Below are 18,893 nucleotides of genomic sequence, written 5' to 3' on the forward strand. Positions count from 1 at the left end.
AATCGGGGTTATAGCCGGGCTGGCTAATAGTCCATATCAGGACCTAGGTGTGTTTAACAGTAATAATAGTAATCACTTTTGCATTTGTTAAGGATTTACAATATGCCAGGCACCGTGCTAATTGCTGCAGTAGATATAATGTAATCAGATCAGTCACAATCCCTGTTCCACCTGGGGCTAACTAGGGAGGAGGAAGAGCAAGTGTTGAATCCCCATTTTACAGATGAGGAAACTGAGACAGAGAGAAACGAGTTACCTGAGGTCACCCAATAGGTAAGTGGTGGAGCTGGAATTTAGCCCAGAAGAAAAAAGACTATGGGACCCTATCGAATCCCCCTCTTTTCCACCTCAACATCATCATCATCACTAGGATAATTATTTCTTTTCCCAGTGTTTCTAGTAATGGTAAATAATAATTATGACTACTAAGCACTGGGGTTGGACTTTGGGATGGCATATCGGGATGGACACAGTCCCTGTCTCATGTTGGGCTCACAGTCTCGATCCCCATTTTACAGATGAGGTAACTGAGGCACGGAGAAATGAAGTGATTTTCCCAAGGTCACACAGCAGACAAGTGGCAGAGCTGGGATCAGATTCCATGTCCTTGTGACTCCCAGGCCCGTGCACTATCCACTATGCTACGTTGCTTCTCCAGTACAGCGCTTTCCACAAGGTAAGTGTTTCAGAAATAGACTACTGTATCGTCTTCCTCACTGGTCTCTCAGCCTTCAGTTTCTTCCCCCAGTCATTCTATATGACAAGCTCCTACCTGTATCATCTTCCTAAAATTTTCTAAGCGCATAGCTTTCCACTCTTCAGAAAGCTTCAGGGGCCACTCATTTCCCTACACATCAAGAAAAAACTCCTTATCATTGGCTCAAACAGTTCTGCCATCGTACCTTCTCTTTACCTATTACTTTCCATCTTCAACTCCTCGCTCCTTCCACTGTTCCTCACTCTTGATCTCTCACTTCCTCTACCACTTGTCTGCCACTTGTTTGCTGTGTGACCTTGGGCAAGTCACTGCACTTCTCTGTGCCTCAAATACCTCATCTGTAAAACGGGGATTGAGATTGTGAGCCCCACATGGTACAGGGACTGTGTCCAAATTTGGTTTGCTTCGCTTAGTAGAGTGCCTGGCACATAGTAAGCACTTAAATACCATCAGCATCATCATTGTATTCTTCTTTCTGACTGGAACCTCCCCCTTTCTCTTCAGAACCTCCAGACTACACCTCTCCCCATCTTAAAATCCCACCTCCTCCAGAAAGCCTTCCTCAATTCCCCACATCCCAAATCACAACAGCCACACAAAGCTCTTATATATTTATACTCACTTATGTACATTTGTACACTGCTTTGCATCATTTATAAATAGAAGCAGGGGAAGAAGAATAATTTAACAGACAGTAGTTTATGAATGCGTGAGGATAAAGTAGTCAAATATACAACAATATATGTTGACCTTTCTCCCTTATTAGATTAAAATTTTCTTGAGGTTAGACGTGCTTTTTTTTTCTGATGTACCTTCTCAAATGTTTTGGATTTAGTACTCTATATTCAATAGGTGGTCAATAAATACCATTGTTAGATAAATAATAATTCTGATAATCATCATCAACAACTGTACTAGTTGATCACTTACTGAGTACGGGGTAGTTGTTCTAAGTACCTGAGGATTGGGGGTGTAGGGAGTGATATACAAAAGTAAAATCCTTGATCCCCCAGGAAAAGCAAAGAGACACAAATTAATGAAAATATAATTGTCAAAAGAACTCAGAGAGACATTACTAATCAGCATAGATGAATATATAAATCAATTTCAAATGAAATCACTAATGAATTTACTAGAAGTGCCTCTGACCTCTCGCTCAAACCTTTTCTCCAACCTGGAACTCCCTCCCACTTCAAACCACCACACCACAACCCTCCCCATCCTCAAAGCCCTTGGCTTCTTTGCTTATCTCCATAATTATTTATCAGGCATTGCTCAGAAGTATTTATTTCCCTTGACAAATAGGTTAATCAACTTTAAAATTTATGTTTCAAACCCCCACATTGCTCAGATAAACGGGGAAATTATTTTTTTTTCCTTCAGGCAGAAGGGAGGAGTTCTCCTCTGCTAGCATCAATCCAGGGAAGCCTTAATTGGCCTGATCTTTGCCTCTGGGAGAAAAGCCAAAGCTTTCCAGTGGCTTGCCTTTCTGCTGGAATTACTCCAGAAGACAAGAAGAAGTCAGGTTTGGGGCCTCAAGTTATCCAGACAGGCTGTCTCCACAGACTCAAATTAGAAAGGGTTGACAATCTTTCATCTGTCACTGAGCTGTGTTAACAGGGCCTGGAGGGTTCTATCTTCATTCCCCTTCTGCCTCCATCACCAAGCCATTGAAGAAAAATAGACAAGAGAGTAAAGCCCTCTCAAGGGCTCACCTTCAAGCCACCTTATCCTTAAGTCCAACAGACAGTCACTTTTACCAACCCTCTCAGGCTTGGAGGGTGGAAAAGATGCAGGGTCCCAGGGGAAGTTGCTAAGTGGTCCCCCCCCTTCCCCGAGCAGCAAGACAACTAAATGAATGATGACATAAGGAGTGGATGCAGGTAGTAATAATTACAGTATTTGTTAAGTGCTTTCTATTTGCCAGGCACTAAGCATTGGGGTGGAGACAAGTAAATTGGGTTGTCCCACGTGGGGCTCAGAGTCTTAATCCCCATTTTACAGATGAGATCACTGAGGCACAGAGAAGCAAAGTGACTTGCCCAAGGCTACACAGCAGACAAGTGGCAGAGCCTGGGTTAGACCCATTACCTTCTGACTCCAAGGCCCCTGCTCTATTCACTAAATCATGCTGCTTCCCAATAGGTAGGTCTATACAGAAGCGCTGATGGAGCAATTCATCTTTCTTTATTCTTGCTTCTGCCAAATATACTCTTAATTTTCTTCCTGCTCCTGCTTTTTGTAAGTTTTTTATGCCTTCATGCAACATGGACTAGTGAAAGAGTCTGGCCTGGGAGTCAGAGGACCTGGGTTCTCACCCCGGCTCCACCACTTACCTTCCATATGACACTGAGCAAGTAAGTAAACTTCTCCGTGCCTAGTTCCCTCATCTGCTAAATGGGGATAAAATACTTGTTCTCCCTCCTATTTAGACTGTGAGCACAGTGTTGGGCCACTTATCTTGTAACTACTGCAGTGCTTAGTATGGTGTTTCACATATTGTGAACATTTGACAAATACAATTATTATTATAACTGTCATTATTATTGCTATTTGTTATCTCCCTGTCTTTTGATTCTGTTATACCCACCCAAGCACTTAATATATAGGGCACAGCAGAGAGTAGGCCTCAATAAGTACTATTGATTGCTTGATTGATTGGGGATTTAAGATGAAAAGATATTTTTTCTCTACTAGCCCCTGTTGACATAATGATGAGTTGAGAAGGAGAAAAACAACCAGATATACCATCACCCTTCCCCAGTATCACACTCATATAGTAGACATATATATCTAAACCTACCCATAGTCAGAAGTATTGGAATGTCTGAGTGTAAAAATATTGTATTAAGAGTTTGGGAAAATATACCAGAAGCAAAACACACATCCCTTGCCCACAAGGAATTTACAATCTAATAGTTCCCTTATCTCTTCCATACTGATTACCCAAGCAAATGAGTACACCTCTCAATATATATTCATGCCTTCCTGTTAGCATACATATTTGAACAAGCTAACATCCCCACATCCGTAAACTTTATGTTCGTGAATCTCCCTCTTATATGAACAGGAATGTACAAAAACATGCTTCTGCACAGATGCATAGGTTGAGAGGCATCGAGATGGACACAGACAAAGCACACACACAGAGAAGAGAGTGGCAAAGAAGATAAATGGTAGTTTTTCTCTTTCTCCATTTGGCCCAGCAAAAACCAAGTATTTCCACTTGATTATCTAAACAGGCTTAATATGGTGCTATCTCAGCAGTTGATCTACCAATGGTATTTACTGAGCATTTACTGTGTGCAGACCACTGTAAAACACCTGGGAGAATACAGTCCAACAGAATATGCTGACATGTTCCCTGCCCATAATGAGTTTACAGTCCAGGGTCTCATCACTGAGTCATATATCTGGTCCTGGGGCAGATTCAGGCCATCAATACTGATCTGTTCCTTCCTTTCCCTGAAGTTAATGATTGATAAGTTTGTTATCCATTGGAAATTCAGGGGCCTTTCACAACAGAAATCAGCAGTTCCATTAAAGAGAATCTCCTTAAGAGAAAGAGAAGAAGACCCTGGAGGAAAAAAAGCACGGGAATTGGGGTGGGAAAGATGTGAAGAAATAACTCTGCCAAACAGGAAACGAGAAAGGGAGTTGTAGAGTAATGGGGAATTCTCAAAAGAAGACACAGAAGTAAATCAATAGATAGGTATTAGCTAAATGAGTAACTTTGTGTAAATAATACAGGCATTTCAGGCAACTCCTTAACTGAATATAAAAATTCATCATAATGTTTACTAGAGAAATTTTATTAGTGTGATTATGAGGCATTTGAAAAGGAATGATTCTCATACGTTGAGATTTCTCCAAATTTCTATATGTCATTTGTAATCTTTCTTTGCATTATTAAATTAAATTATGTGTTTCAGTCTCAGAAGTTTAATACCATTCTTTTCCAAATCTGAAGGAATATAATAAGTATCGATTTAGTTTTTACAAATAGCCTAGTTTTCTAATATCAGATATTTATTAAACACTTACAATATACCACACACTCTACTAAGGATTGAACTTGATATACAGTAATGAGGTCAGACACAGTTCCTGTCCCAAATGAGACTCACACCTTAAGAAAGAAGGAGAACAGATAGGGACTCCCCATTTTACTGATGAGGAAACTGAGGCACAGAGAAGTTAAGTGACTTTCCCAAAGTCACATAGCAGTCGAATGGCAGGGCTGGGATTAGAATCCAGATCCTCTGACTCCCCAGCCTATGCTCTTTCTCCTAGACCACATTTCTGATGGTTGGGTGAGAGAAGCCATGTTCCCTAGTGAATAGATCATGGGCCTGGGAGTCAGAAGGACCTGGATTCTAATCTCAGCTCCACCACTTGTCTGCTGTGTGACCTTGGGCAAGTCACTTCACCTCTCTGGGCTTCAATTCTGTCATCTGTACAATGGGGATTAGGAGTCTGAGCCTTATGTGGGACAGGGACTGTATCCAACCTGAGTATCTTCTATCTACCCAGTATTTTCAAGTTTTCAAGTTAAGAACATAGTAAGTGTTTAACAAATACCATTATTATTATTATGTATTATTCTCACAGGGTGAGAAGGAGGGAAAGCATCTCTCGGTTCCCCTTAACATCTTCTATCTTTTTTCCATCCTCAAAGACAGAACACTGTGCTGGATGGATCAGTCATTGGCCCATCTTAAGTTCTCTGGTTTGAGATGTGTTATCACTTGTCTGCTTTTGGCAGACTGACTCGATGCTCACAGGATGATTGTACTGTCCTTTAGATTTTATTAGAGACAGTGAAAGAAAAACTTGTCCCCTTCGGGATATAGTCCCTGAAGGTGGCATCAGAGAAACACCAGTTACCCAAGCTCCATCGCGGGTGAGTTATGGATTAGTGGTGATGCATCCTAATAAACAAACAGATGGTATGGCTTGGAATTCTTTAGCGAGATAAAACAACATTTGGTGATTTATCACTTATTCTTTAGGAAAAGGGCCAGGTTCTCTGTGTGGGTTGAGATGGAGAAGTCAGAAATGAAGAAGAGAAGACGTCTTGATAAACAAAATGGAGCCAATTCATCTGCCTGAAAGGGGCGTGGAGAGACCAGCACTGGATTATCCTTTAAAGGGGAGGGCAAAGGTGGGCCTGAGGAAAGAGAGTTTTAGAAACTCTCATCCTGCACATCGGTCGCCCAAGGAGCTTTGACAGCATCTGAGGTGCCCCCAGCGAGTCCGTTCCTGAAGGTGCTTGGGTGAGTGTCCCTGGCTGCCTAGTCCTAATCAGAAAAATGAAAAGAGATTCCATGATTCTTGGGAACCAGTCAACTAGATTCAGGGGGGAGGTGGGGAATCCCTTCAACCTGGTTTGAGTTTTTCACCTTCTACAATAGCTTCCTTCCTCACCTCCCTTCATGTTATTGGTTTTCCGGGCCCCATAAGGTATCTTTGATATGTGTTATGTATTTAATGTGTGGTGCATTAACTGGCAATAATCTCAGTGAAAATCCAGGTTAATAACAGGGGGCTCCCACCATCAGATAATCAGGGTTTATGCCGAATGGCTGGAATCATTTACAGCTACTCGGAGGGCTTCTTTGGACTGACTTGGGCTTGATCCAGAGCATCTTGGGTCTTAATGCAGGGAAGGTACAAGGAAGGTAAAAGGGCATTACTTTTTTTTAAAAAAAAAACAAACAAACCCTAGGTACTGGAAAAATGAGGGTTATGTCCTCTCATAGAATGAAGAGATCATAGATGATCTGGCATTTGTTGGGGTTAAATCATTCTGAGGTGTTTGGCACATCTACTAGTTTAGCACTGTCACAGAAAGATTTTATATGGTCTAAGAGATGGGTGGGTAATAAATCAACCGCATTTATTGAGCAGTTACTATGTGCAGAGCACTGTACTGAGCACTTGGGAGAGAACAACACAATCATATAACAGATATATTCCCTGCATTCAACCAAGACATCGAGACAGAGTTCAGAGCCAGTGTTGGGACCCTATAATGGGAGTGCTCCTCAGACTGTGTCTGCTTTCAGTCTCGAAATCAACCAATCATATTTATTGAGTACTTATTGTATGCAAAGCACTTTACTAAGTGCTAGGATGGGTACAACATAGAGTCTGTAGGCATGTTCCCTGCCCACACTGACCTTATAATCCAAAGAAAGAAGACACCAAATTCTGGAATACGGGCAGTCCTAAACTTGAAACGTTTCACACCGTTACGGATGACACTTATAAAAGTTCTATGTTTACACCATTTCAGCCTAGCAACACATCTGTTTTGACTTCTCTTTTTTACCAATGGTATTTATTGAGCACTTCTTGTGTGCAGGGCACTGTACTAAGCACTTGGGAGAGAAAAATACAACAGACTTGGAGACATGTTCCCTGCCCAGAATGAGCTTACAGTCTTCATGACAGTAGTGAACACATTCCTTTCTCCTTCCTCTTCTTCCCCTCTCCCCACCTCTCAGTCCCCCGTAGTGGCAAGTGGAATGAGTATCAGTTTACAGGTCATTCTAATATCCAATTTTCTAACAATCTTAATCTGGTTAGTCCAGCCCACAGGAGGTAGAGCCAGGCAGATGTCTAGAGGCAGGAAGAAGGAACCCAGGGAGAAAACTTAAGAACCAAGTCCTTCATCAAGGTGGGGTGGGTGTGGGGATGAGAACTGTGAAGCAAATTTTCCCAGGAACTTGCTCCTTGCCATTTGCATCTGAGCAACTTCTGGATGATGACTGGGTGCCATGGAAACCTCATGAACTATATCTGCCCTGAACTCCTCACCATCATTTACTTATATTAATGTCTGTCTCCCCCTCTAGACTGAAAGTTCATTGTGGGCAGAGAATGTATCTGCTTATTTTTATATTGTATTCTTCCAAGTACTTAGAACAGTGCTCTGCTCATAGTAAATGCTCTATAAATATGATTGACTAAATGAATATTAGCTTTAGTGTACTCTAACAGCTCTCTTTCCCCTACTTATCCTTGCTCCTTTCTCACTACAACCCAGCCCACATACTTCACTCCTCTAATGCCAATCAACCTCAATGGTTCTTGTCTCTTTTGCTGGTGACTCCTTACTTCACACCCTCTCTCTTTCCTGGGACTTCCTCCTCTCCTTTTATATCCGACAGACCATTCCTCCCTCCATCTTCAAGGCCCCACTAAAAATCACATCTCCTCCAGGAAGCCTTCTCTCACGAATGTTCCATCTCCCCACTTTATTTTTCCCCCTTTTGGAATCATCTATCCTCTTGAATCCTAGCCCCCTAAGCATTTAGTCACCCCCATCCTCTCCCCCACAGCATATTCATGTACATATTTTTTATATACGGTTGCTTTTACTTCAGTTTAATTTATTTTAGTGTTGGTCTCCCCCCGATAGATTGGAAGTTCCTTGAGGACAAAGATCATGTCTAGTTATAATTGTGGTATTTAATGATTGTGCTATTTGTTAAGTGCTTAATATGTGCCGAGCACTGTATTACGCACTGGCGCAGATACAAAATAATCAGTTCCCACCTGGGGCTTCCAGGCTAAGTAGGAGGAAGAGCAAGTACGGAAACCCCATTTTGCAGATGAGGGAACTGAGACCCAGAGAAGTAAAGTGACTCACTTAAGGGTCATACGGAAGGTAAGTGGTGGAGCCGAGATTAGAACCCAGGTCCTCTGACTTCCGGGCCCAAACTCTTCCTGCTAGGCCACACTGCTTGTATAATCCATGAGTGCATTCATCTTGTTCTCTCCCATCTCTGGAATTCCCTACTACACCCAGGAAAAAGATCTGCAAACAACAGCTGGCCTTACCGTTGACAGTTGACTGTGTAGATAATCTTTTCATGCAACCCTTCTAACCTGCAAGAACTTCTGTCTCCAGATACCTCAGCCCGAAAGAATCTCCCCTTGTCCTGCTTCTGATCCAGGAGGCCATGGCCAAGAGCGTGGCAGTAATTGGAGCCGGTTCTTGCGGACTGCCTGCCATAAAGTGCTGTTTGGATGAAGGGCTGGAGCCCACCTGCTTTGAGAAAAGCGACCACATCGGGGGACTCTGGAAATTCCAAGTAAGAGATCTCGGTCAGCTGATTGCTCCTTCCCGTGGGGAGCTGAGGTTAGCTAGGGCTCTGCATCGTAGAACCCCACCCCAAGCTCCATCCTCCCCAGAGCCAAAGAGCAGTATGATCCTTCTCCCTGAAAGAGTAGATCCGGCCCGGATTCCCCTGCAGACCAAACCTGAATATTAAGACCGAGATGACGAAGTTAGGAAAGGTCACGTCACTTCCTCATTTCCCTCCTGGAATTTTCTTGCCATGGCAAGAGTAGAAGCGCTTATAGCAATGACAGACCGGTGGGCAAGGTCAGGTTCAGGGGTAGGAGAATCCTGGGGACCCCAACACTGAAGTTCAGCCTTGCTTCTAGGCACTGAACCCCCTAAGTCCCCAGCTTCCCAGAGTTACTTTGCACCACCAGCTGGCTATGGTAGAAAAGAGCATCTAGGAGGGCTAACAGATCCAATCCTGCGGGTGAAAAGACTCATGGAAGCAGAGACTCGCACTTCTTCCCATCCATATTCTCCCCACTTTCCTTGTGGCCCACCCCCGCATCCTTCCAGCCACCCCTGGGAGCTGAGCAGCAACAGGGACCAGAGAGAATTTAGAATGTAAGCTCCTTGTGGGCCGGGACTGTGTCATTAATAATAATAAAAACTGTGGTACTGGTTAAGCTCTTACTATTAAGCCTTTACTATGTTCCAAGGACTTTGCTGAGGACTGGAGTTGAAAACTAAATAAACGTATAAGACATAGTCTCTTTTTTTCATGGGGCACACAGTCTGAAGGAGGAGGGAGAATAAATATTCCCCATTTTACAGCTGAGGAAACAGAGGTGTATAAATGACTTGCCCGAAGTCATTCATGAGACGAGTGGCAGAGTTGGGATTAGAATCCAGTTCCTCTAACTCCTAGGCCAGTGCTCTTTCCACTGGGCAACACTACTTCTCACTGCCTGGTTATGGAATGTCCCAGGCACTTAGTGCAATATTTTGCAACTAATGGGTGCTCAATAAATGCACTCCCCTGTGAGGCAAATGTGTCACACTGACTTTTGGAATAAACACAATTTCTGATTTCCCCCATAGGAGTACAGTATCGAAGGCAGGGCCAGCATATACAAATCTCTGACTATCAACACCTCTAAAGAGATGATGTATTACAGTGACTTCCCCATTCCAGAAGATTATCCCAATTACATGCACAACAGTCAGATCATGGACTATTTCCATTCGTACGCCAAGCACTTCGACCTGCTGAAGTACATAAACTTCAAGGTGAGACACAAAAAGTGTGATTCTACGCCTGGGGTTCTTTTCAGAGCTGAAGTGGCAGGTAAGTGTTCACTTGGTCTTACTAGGGATGGTGCCAGCCTAAGGTATGACCTTGTTTGAGGGAATTGGTGTGTGTTATATGTAATATTCCATCTCTGAGTGGACCCCGGTAACATAGATATCAGACCCCGTGGCTTCTTCACCCCAAATTAGTGCTAGAAGTAGTGAAGGAAAACCATTGTAAGTACAAACAGAAAAAGATTAAGATGCTCCATTCTCTTTAAGGTATTAACCCTCCCAGATCATCCCAAGGCATCCTGGGTTACCTGTTGTTTCTGTTCATACCATTCCTCACTTCCAACCGGCCTTGACTGATTACCTGTTACAGCCCGTCACTGGAAAGGGAAGATTTCTAGTGACTCAAAAATGATTTCCTCTCTTGGATCTTTCCACACTAAGGGCTTGGTTCTGTAGCCACAGGAACACTTTCATTCATTCATTCAATCGTATTTACTGAGCGCTGACTGCGTGCAGAGCACTGTACTATGCTTGGGAAAGAACAATACAGCCATAGAGAGACAATCCTTGCCCACAATGAGCATATCTGGGGGCCCAAAATGATCCTCTTTAACTCACTTCCACTCACCACCAGACCCAGTAGAACATGAGAAGCAGTCAAACAAAGCCCTCTGGACTTCAGGATTGAGCCGGGGACTTGAATTGCTAGGAAATCATAGGAAGCCCTTCCTTGAGGTGTGGTAGCTTCTGAGCCTAAGGTGAGGTCTTCCCTTTCTGACATAATGGCAGCCAAGAGCTTGATTGATTTTTAACCCAGAAAGACCTGCAGTACTTTATTTAGTTTGGAGCCTGGGGCTAAGATCTTGACCTTGAAGCCACCTTCGTTGAAGATTCTCACCCTCCGTTCCCCCATCCCTACTCCTCAGGGACAGACCCCTGATAATAGGGCTGGTCCATCACCAATCAAGCACAGAGAGTTTCCAACTTGTTTTCATTCTATTCTAGACCACAGTGCTCAGTTTAAAGAAACGACCAGATTTCTCTGTCACTGGCCAGTGGGAGGTCGTCACTGAGACTCAAGGGGAGAAGAAGTCGGCCATCTTCGATGCCGTCCTGGTTTGTACTGGCCATCATATTGACCCTTACTTACCACTGGAGTCTTTCCCGGGTAAGTCCCTGTCCCGAGTCCATGAAATTCTACTTCCCCCACGGTAAAAGCTGCAGTCTCAAACCCTGATGAAGCTCAAATCTAAGAAAAACACTGAAACCAGCATTGTCTGTAACATCCTGGCCCCCAGAAAGATCTTAGAGCTGATGCCTTATTTCTGAGCAGGTGTGGAAATGCAGTCTTCACCAATATGTGTGTGATTTAGTCATATTAAACAATGCTTGACATGTAGTAAGTACTTAATAGATACAATAATAAAAATCATTTGGGTAAGGTGGATGGGCAGATTAAAGCCCTGGTAAGGCAGAGAATTACAGTGGCTGGGAATACATAGTGAGGACCCTCAGGCTTACAAAGACCTCCCAGCCTCTTCAGCGAATTGGAGCAGCACGTAGCTTCAGAGCATTTCCCAAGGTTAAACTCCAGCTCTGGATGAGCTCGCTCCTTTTCATCTTTGTTTTTACCTCCCTCCTTCCCTCACTCAGGCATAAGTAAGTTTAAAGGGCAGTATCTGCACAGCCGGGACTACAAGTACCCAGAAAAATTCAAAGACAAGAGGGTCGTCATGATCGGCCTGGGCAACTCCGGGGCCGATATCACCGTGGATCTCAGTCATTCTGCCACGAAGGTTCGTTCCTCGCAATCCTGTCACTTCTTTCGCTCTTCCGGGGCTCTGATCATTACTTCGTGGTCATCACCGCCCTCCCAATTGCACACTTGGCTAAAGTTTCTATTTTGTTATTATGGGCAAAGGGGACTGCACTTAGTTCTTCCGCCTGGTGCCCATGCTAGGTTGGGAAGTGGTAATAATAACTGTGGTATTTGTTAAGCGTTTCCTACGTGCCGGTAACTGTATTAAACGCTGGGGTGGATACAAGCAAATCGGGCTGGTACTAGATTGAGCCCATTAGCCAGGGCTTTGGCCCCATCTCCTCCCCTCCCCTTCTCTCTACCAAACGCTCCCTTATAGAAAGGAGGTACTGGAGCAGACAATGGACTGAGGGTTTATTTCCTCTCTCTTCCTCCAAGTCGGGGATGGACCTGGGGGAGAGGGATTGAGTTCATCTATATTTACCTCCATCTGCCCCTTCCGTGACACCTAGAGCCCTGTTTCCCAGCTGCCCCCGGCAACTGCTTCCCAAAGCTTCCCACGGCTCACCGCATTATTTATTCATTCGGAGTCTCCCTCCTCCCCACATTTACTACCAGGAAGCGGAAGCCGTTTGGGGGTTAGAATCCGGAATCACTAAAGGCACTTTCTCTGATGGGAATTCGATTCAATTCAGTCGTATTTATTGAGCTATTACTGTGTGCAGAGCTCTGGACTAACCTCTTGAGAAAGTACACAACAGCAATAGAGACAATCCCTGCCCACAACGAGCTCACAGGGAAAGAGAAGGTGGTTTGTACAGGACTGAAAACGTTCGCCTTATCTATCCTAGAAAAATCCATGTGTCCCGGCTGCATGGCTGCTTCAGCCACGTGCCCACAAGAGGGCAGATAAGCCAAGAGAAAGTCCTTTTTTTCCTCAAATAATGTCAGCAGCTTCGCTAAACGACAGTTTGGGAGATTACCGATGCTCCTGTTTCCCAGAAGGTTTTCGAATCAATCAATCATTGATATTGATTGAGCACCTAAATGGGGCAAAGCACAGCACTAAGAACCTGAGAGAGAACAATAGAAGCAGAGTGATCTAGTGGATAGAGCACGGGCCTCGAAGTCAGGAGGACCTGGGTTCTAATTCAGACTTTACCACTTGTCTGCTCTGTGACTTTGGGCCAGTCACTTCTCTTCTCTGTGCCTCAGTTCCCTCGTATGTAAAATGGGGATAAATAATGTTAAAAATAATGTTGGTATTTGTTAAGCGCTTACTATGTGCCGAGCACTGTTCTAAGCGCTGGGGTAGACACAGAGGAATCAGGTTGTCCCACATGGGGCTCACAGTCTTAATCCCCATTTTACAGATGAGGGAACTGGGGCACCGAGAAGTTAAGTGACTTGCCCAAAGTCACACAGCTGACAAGTGGCAGAGCCGGGGTTCGAACCCATGACCTCAGACTCCAAAGCCCGAGCTCTTTATACTGAGCCACGCTGCTTCTCTAACGGGATGAAAACTGTGAGCCCCATGTGGGACAGGGACTGTGTCCAACCCGATTTGCTTGTATCCATCCCAGCACTTAGTTCAGTGTCTAGCACATAGTAAGTGCTTAATAAATACCATTATTATTTTCATCTCTATTATTATTATTATCACAATAGAATTAGATGGTGCGTTGTCTGCCTTCAGGGAGTTTTCAGCCTATAGAATTTTCTATGTCTTTTACTGCTCCAAAATTTTTCCTTCTTCAGACAGCAGGGTCATGGAGAGGCACCCACGTGAATTTACTTTTTTGCATTTCTCCTTCAAGGTATTTCTGAGCACCAGGTCGGGATCGTGGGTGTTAAATCGGGTTTCGGATGCGGGCTACCCCCTCGATGTCATTCATTTCACTCGCTTCAAAAATTTTATCCGACACGTTGTGCCCCTGGGTCTGCTGAACCTATGGGGGGAGAACAAATTGAACTCAAGATTCAATCATGCCAACTATGGACTGAAGCCTCCCTTCAGGTATTTTCTGCGCGTCTCTGAGCAAAAGAGCTGCTAGACTGAATAGCTATCCGGTATCAGCACCTCTGAGTAGCGAGTGAACTGGGTCGGGATTAGGTGCATATGTTTCTGAGCAGTCGCAGAGAGAGAGACTTTTCCTTAGGAAAAAATCCCAAGTCTGCTTTGGACTCAGGACCAATATCTTCTAGAAAAATCAATCTTGGAAGGGACATTTTATTCATTAGCGTGACCCCTGCGAACGCTAAACTGGACAAGCAACATATTTAATGGTGAAATGTTACTGAATGTCATTAGACAGGCTCTAAATGACTGTCCACATTAGGCCAGTGAAAGGCAGGTTTAAAGTGTTATGCCTGAATTTTGATGGCTATGTTTTCTTTAAAACTTGATCTCAAGAGTTATTTTTTATAAAACAGCCTGGTCCAAAAGACTTTTATTAATCATTTATATTTATTGAGGACCTACAATGTGCAGAGCACTGTTCTAACCACTTGGTAGAGTACTGTTGGGTAGGAAGCACAGTCCCTGTCCTCTTCAAGGGGTTTCTATGCTTCAAGGGGATAGAGCACGGGCCTGGGAGTCAGATGGATATGGGTTCTAATCCCAGCTCCACCACTTGTCTGCTGTGTGACTTTGGGCAAGTCACTCCACCCCTCTATGCCTCAGTTAACTCATCTATAAACTATGGATGAAGGCTGAAAGCCCAATGAGGGACACGAATGGTGTCTAACCCAATTTACTTGTATCCACCCCAGTGCTTGCTGCATGCCTGGCACATAATTAGCACTTAACAAATACCACAATTATTATTATTAATCACCCCTCGTGTTTTAAACTCATTCAGGTTTCTCAGCAAATACCCCATAGTGGGAGATGACCTTCCCAATGCCATTATTTCTGGCCGGGTGGCCATGAAGCCAAACGTGAAGGAGTTTACCGAAACGGCTGTGATTTTTGAAGATGGTACCCGGGAAGAGGACATCGACGTGGTCATCTTTGCCACAGGCTACTCTTTCTCGTTCCCCTTCCTCGAGGAATCTGTCCTCAAAATCAACCGGAACCACCAGGTCTCCTTGTACAAATTCATCTTCCCCCCGTACCTGGAGAAACCCACCCTGGCCATTATTGGTCATATCCAACCCTTGGGTGCCATCATGCCAGTGGCAGAACTGCAAGCTCGTGGGGCCATACGGGTCTTCAAGGGTGAGTAGAAAAGAGCCAATCAATCAGTCGTATTTTTTGAGCGCTTATTGTTTGCAGAGCACCATACCAAGTGCTTGGGAGAGTACGATGTAACAGAGTGTAGACATGTTCCCTGCCCACGGTGATCCCGGCAGAAGGGAGTCTTGGGTAGGTGGCAGAGGGAAGGAACACTTACTATCTGGAATCTGGCAGGGTAATTTGCCTATGGCAAGCAATCTGACTAGAATGAGAAGGAAGCCCAGTTCCAAATCAGTTGAGAAGGTTCACACCTGTGTACCAGTTTGCTGATCCTCTTCGCATCTAAATGGGGTTGCCCCAAAATGCATCTGCGTACCTGACCAGGCTACCTAAAGCCTCTCAGTTTGAGCCAAATTCAGAATCATCCCCCTTAGAAACAGATACGAAGAGGAGCGCAAATTTCAACCTTCCACCTTTCGATTGCTTCCGCCAATACACCGTCCTGATATAAGACGTGGCTAAGACTCGATGACCCAGTGAATTGCCAAAATTTTCAGTTAATTTTGATCATGAAGATGTGACTGTCCTTAAAACAAAACACAACATCACCTGTAGCATGGGTCTTTGAGACTGTGAGTCCTTCACTGGTCAATGATCCAGGCCCACTAAGATGCATTTGGTCTCTGGGAGTGTTACGATTAAAACTCTGAAGTGTCCTTGTCTAAATGTGTAGATTTTACCTTAACCGGTCCATGCTGATCATAAACCTCTCCCTTTCATCTACATTGGGATACTGGGAAGTGAAAATATCGGAGGGAATTCACAAGGGCTTTAGGTCGAGAATTGAAAAGTGGAATATCTTCTGTATTTTCCAGGCCTGATCCAACTCCCTAAAGAAGACGTCATGATGGCCGACATTATCAAGAAGATAAAAGATAATGAGAAACGGTAAAATCTCTTTAAGTTAAGTTAAACAGCGTTGGCACATGTCCCCAGAAAAAGAACCCCTTCACTTGACATTTTTGGCTTTCTAACTCTCAATTTTAAACCCTCAAACTGAAGCTCGTAAAGAGAGCTCCAATGTACTACTTCACACGAATGGCATTGCCACTGAAGTGAAAGAGAAGAGTAACTCTCATCCTAACCACAAAGGCCAGGCTAAATGGGAGGTCTGACTCTTCCTTATCTTAAAAGAAGACTGCATTCTAGTAAAGATTTTTTTGGCTGGAAAATGCTGTTGTTATAGAATCAATCTAACAGTGGTATTTATTGAGTGCTTGTTGTGTGTAGAACACTGTACTAAGCACTTGGGAGAGTACAATTAAAGAGTTGGTAGATATGATCCTTGCCCACAAGGATCTTCGAGTCTACAGGAGGAGACAGATATTAAGGTTAGGAATAGGGGAAACGGTAGAGAATAAAAATGAAGCTTAGACTCTGTGGGGACTGTTGAAGTGAGTGACTGTGGTTTGAAAGGATTCAGGGGGAATATTAATTTGAGAGGAGAGGAATGTCTCTGCCTGTCCACCAGCTGCTTTCCAATGATTCTCCCAGCTGGAAAACTACTTATTGTGCACTCACTCTGTGTAGAGCACTGTCTTAAGTGCTTGGCAAAGTACAATACAGTACAGTAAGCCTGTGTTCACAGTAAGCGCTTAATAAATACGATTGAATGAATGATGATGGTATTTGTTAAGCTTTTATTACGTGCCAAGAAATGTACTATGCCCTGGGGTAGATATAAAATAAGCAGATTGGACACAGTCCCTGTGGCACAGGGGGCTCACAATCTAAGTAGCAGGGAGACAGAAGTTGAATTTCCATTTTACAGATGAGGAAACTGACGCATGGAGAAGTTAAATGACTTGTCCAGAGTCAAGTAGCAGTCAGGTGGAGGAGCCAAGATTAGACCCCAGGCCCTCTGACTCCCAGGCCTGGGATCTCTCCACTAAACCACGCTGCTTGATAGATATAACCCCTGCCCCCAGGAAGCTCAGAGTCTCCCAGAAAAGCACAAAGCCTCTTGGTATCAGAGATATTATCGGGCCATCTAGGAATCGATCAGATTTATTAAGAGGTTACTGTATGCAGATGACTATATTAAACACCTGGGAGAGTACAGTAAAACAGTTGGTAGACATATTCCCTGCCCACAAAGAGCAAGGAAGCATAAATATAAATAAATAAATTATGGGCATTTACATAAGCGCTGTGGAGCTGAGGGAGGGGTGAAGGAGGGGTGAATAATGGAATCTAGGCTTTCACCCTTGAGATGGGTATTGGAGGAGGGGCGAGAGGAGGTGGGAAGGATCTACGTGAATCATTTTCCCAGGTCCTGGTGGTTTCCACAGCTTTGGTTGGCCCTCCAGGTAAAACAGCCAGTGTTTGCACGAGAACTGAGTCTTCACCAAGTGGTAGGGAGGCTCATTCCCCTCCCTTTCCCGTCCAGGTACGTGCCCAGTCTGCACATCACCCTGCAGGTGCAGTACATCGACTACATGGACGAAATGGCCACCTTCGTGGGCGTGAAGCCTCCCCTGCTGTTGCTCTTCCTCACCGACCCCAGGCTGGCTTGGGAAGTCCTGTTTGGGCCGTGCTCACCCGCGCAGTTCCGGCTGACTGGACCGGGCAAGTGGGCTGGAGCTCGTGCGTCTATCCTGGCCCAGAGGGCGAGGATCGTCAAGGCCACCAAAACCCGGCTGCCTCCCAGCCCCGGTCCCGACCACCCCTTCTCTTTGCCTCTCCTGCTTGTGAAAAGCATCGGCCTTTTTGCCCTTTTCGCAGTGATTTGTATTTACTTGTAAAGCTCCCCTCCGGGGACATCCCAGACCACGCTGGCCCCACATGTGACCCCATTTTGCCCTCTGACTCACGGTCCTTAAATTGTGTTGCTAAAGAGGTCAGCTGGAACGTGGTTAATAGGAAGTGGTTTTTATAATCTCATCTCAAATGCTTTTGTTGAACTGTAGCCAAGTGTTCATAACCATTCCTCCTCCAAGACTGGTTAAATTTTCCATAGGCCTCCTGGCCAGAGCGTGAAATGTCATATCCTAGGACAGAGAAGATCCAGTGCTTAGTACAGTGCCTGGCACATAGTAAGCTCTTAACAAATGCCATCATCATCATCATTATTACAACTGGCAAAATGAAATTGAAGAGAACGGAGAGGATGGGGGTGAGGCAGATCAGATACTCCCACTCCAGGAACCTGAATCATCTGGTTAGATTCCACGATTTGGAAGATCTATCTTAATGAGTGTGTTACCCCATCCTGCCCCACCCCCAAATTTCATTATGGTTTTCTTCTGGAAGGAAATTACATTTTAGTCTCTTTTTCCGTCCTTCATAGGAGTAAGCTGGCTTTTGTATTTTCAGCATTAAAGCAACCTGCTACCTTCTATGGCAAATCAACCTGTTTCCTAATCAATTAATATTAACTTCATATCTGCTTTGTGAACCATCAATGTATGAGTTGATTTCAGGTCTACATTCAAGCTAATAGGATAGGGCCTAAAATCAATCTATTATAAATATACTTATTTCCAAAGCAGTATGTTCTCTTTTTTTAATCAAAAATAGGAGCGACTTCAAATACACCCCAAACCTTCTTTCTTTCCCCATACACTGGGGGAGTCAGGTTAGAGCAGTTTGTAGAGGTAGGTTGAATTCATGTGGTGGTGGGAAGGATGGGGGAAGTGGGAGGCTTTTTTTGTTTTTCATGGATCCTCGATGGTGTTCAACACTTACTTTCTGCAAAGCACTGTCTTGAGTACGTCAGAAAACCAAAAGGAGCTTTCGATCTAATGAGGGAGGCAGGTGGACATAAACTCTTTATAAAAGGGAGAGCAGGAAGGCGAAC

General features: G+C 44.3%; 1 protein-coding gene across 1 annotated transcript; it reads left to right on the forward strand.

Moving 5' to 3' along the window:
• Nucleotides 1-587: 587 nt before the first annotated feature.
• On the forward strand, nt 588-18,441 carry LOC100084386 (flavin-containing monooxygenase 5-like). Its single transcript, XM_029081039.2, has 10 exons — nt 588-676; nt 5,731-5,994; nt 8,637-8,820; nt 9,894-10,082; nt 11,103-11,265; nt 11,751-11,893; nt 13,674-13,873; nt 14,718-15,076; nt 15,910-15,982; nt 17,484-18,441. The coding sequence occupies exons 3-10, from the start codon at nt 8,689-8,691 to the stop codon at nt 17,836-17,838; spliced, it is 1,614 nt and encodes a 537-aa protein (XP_028936872.1). The 5' UTR covers nt 588-676; nt 5,731-5,994; nt 8,637-8,688; the 3' UTR covers nt 17,839-18,441.
• The last annotated feature ends 452 nt before the right edge of the window (nt 18,442-18,893 follow it).

Source organism: Ornithorhynchus anatinus, chromosome 16 (genome assembly GCF_004115215.2).
Source record: "Ornithorhynchus anatinus isolate Pmale09 chromosome 16, mOrnAna1.pri.v4, whole genome shotgun sequence".
Lineage (NCBI taxonomy): Eukaryota > Metazoa > Chordata > Mammalia > Monotremata > Ornithorhynchidae > Ornithorhynchus > Ornithorhynchus anatinus.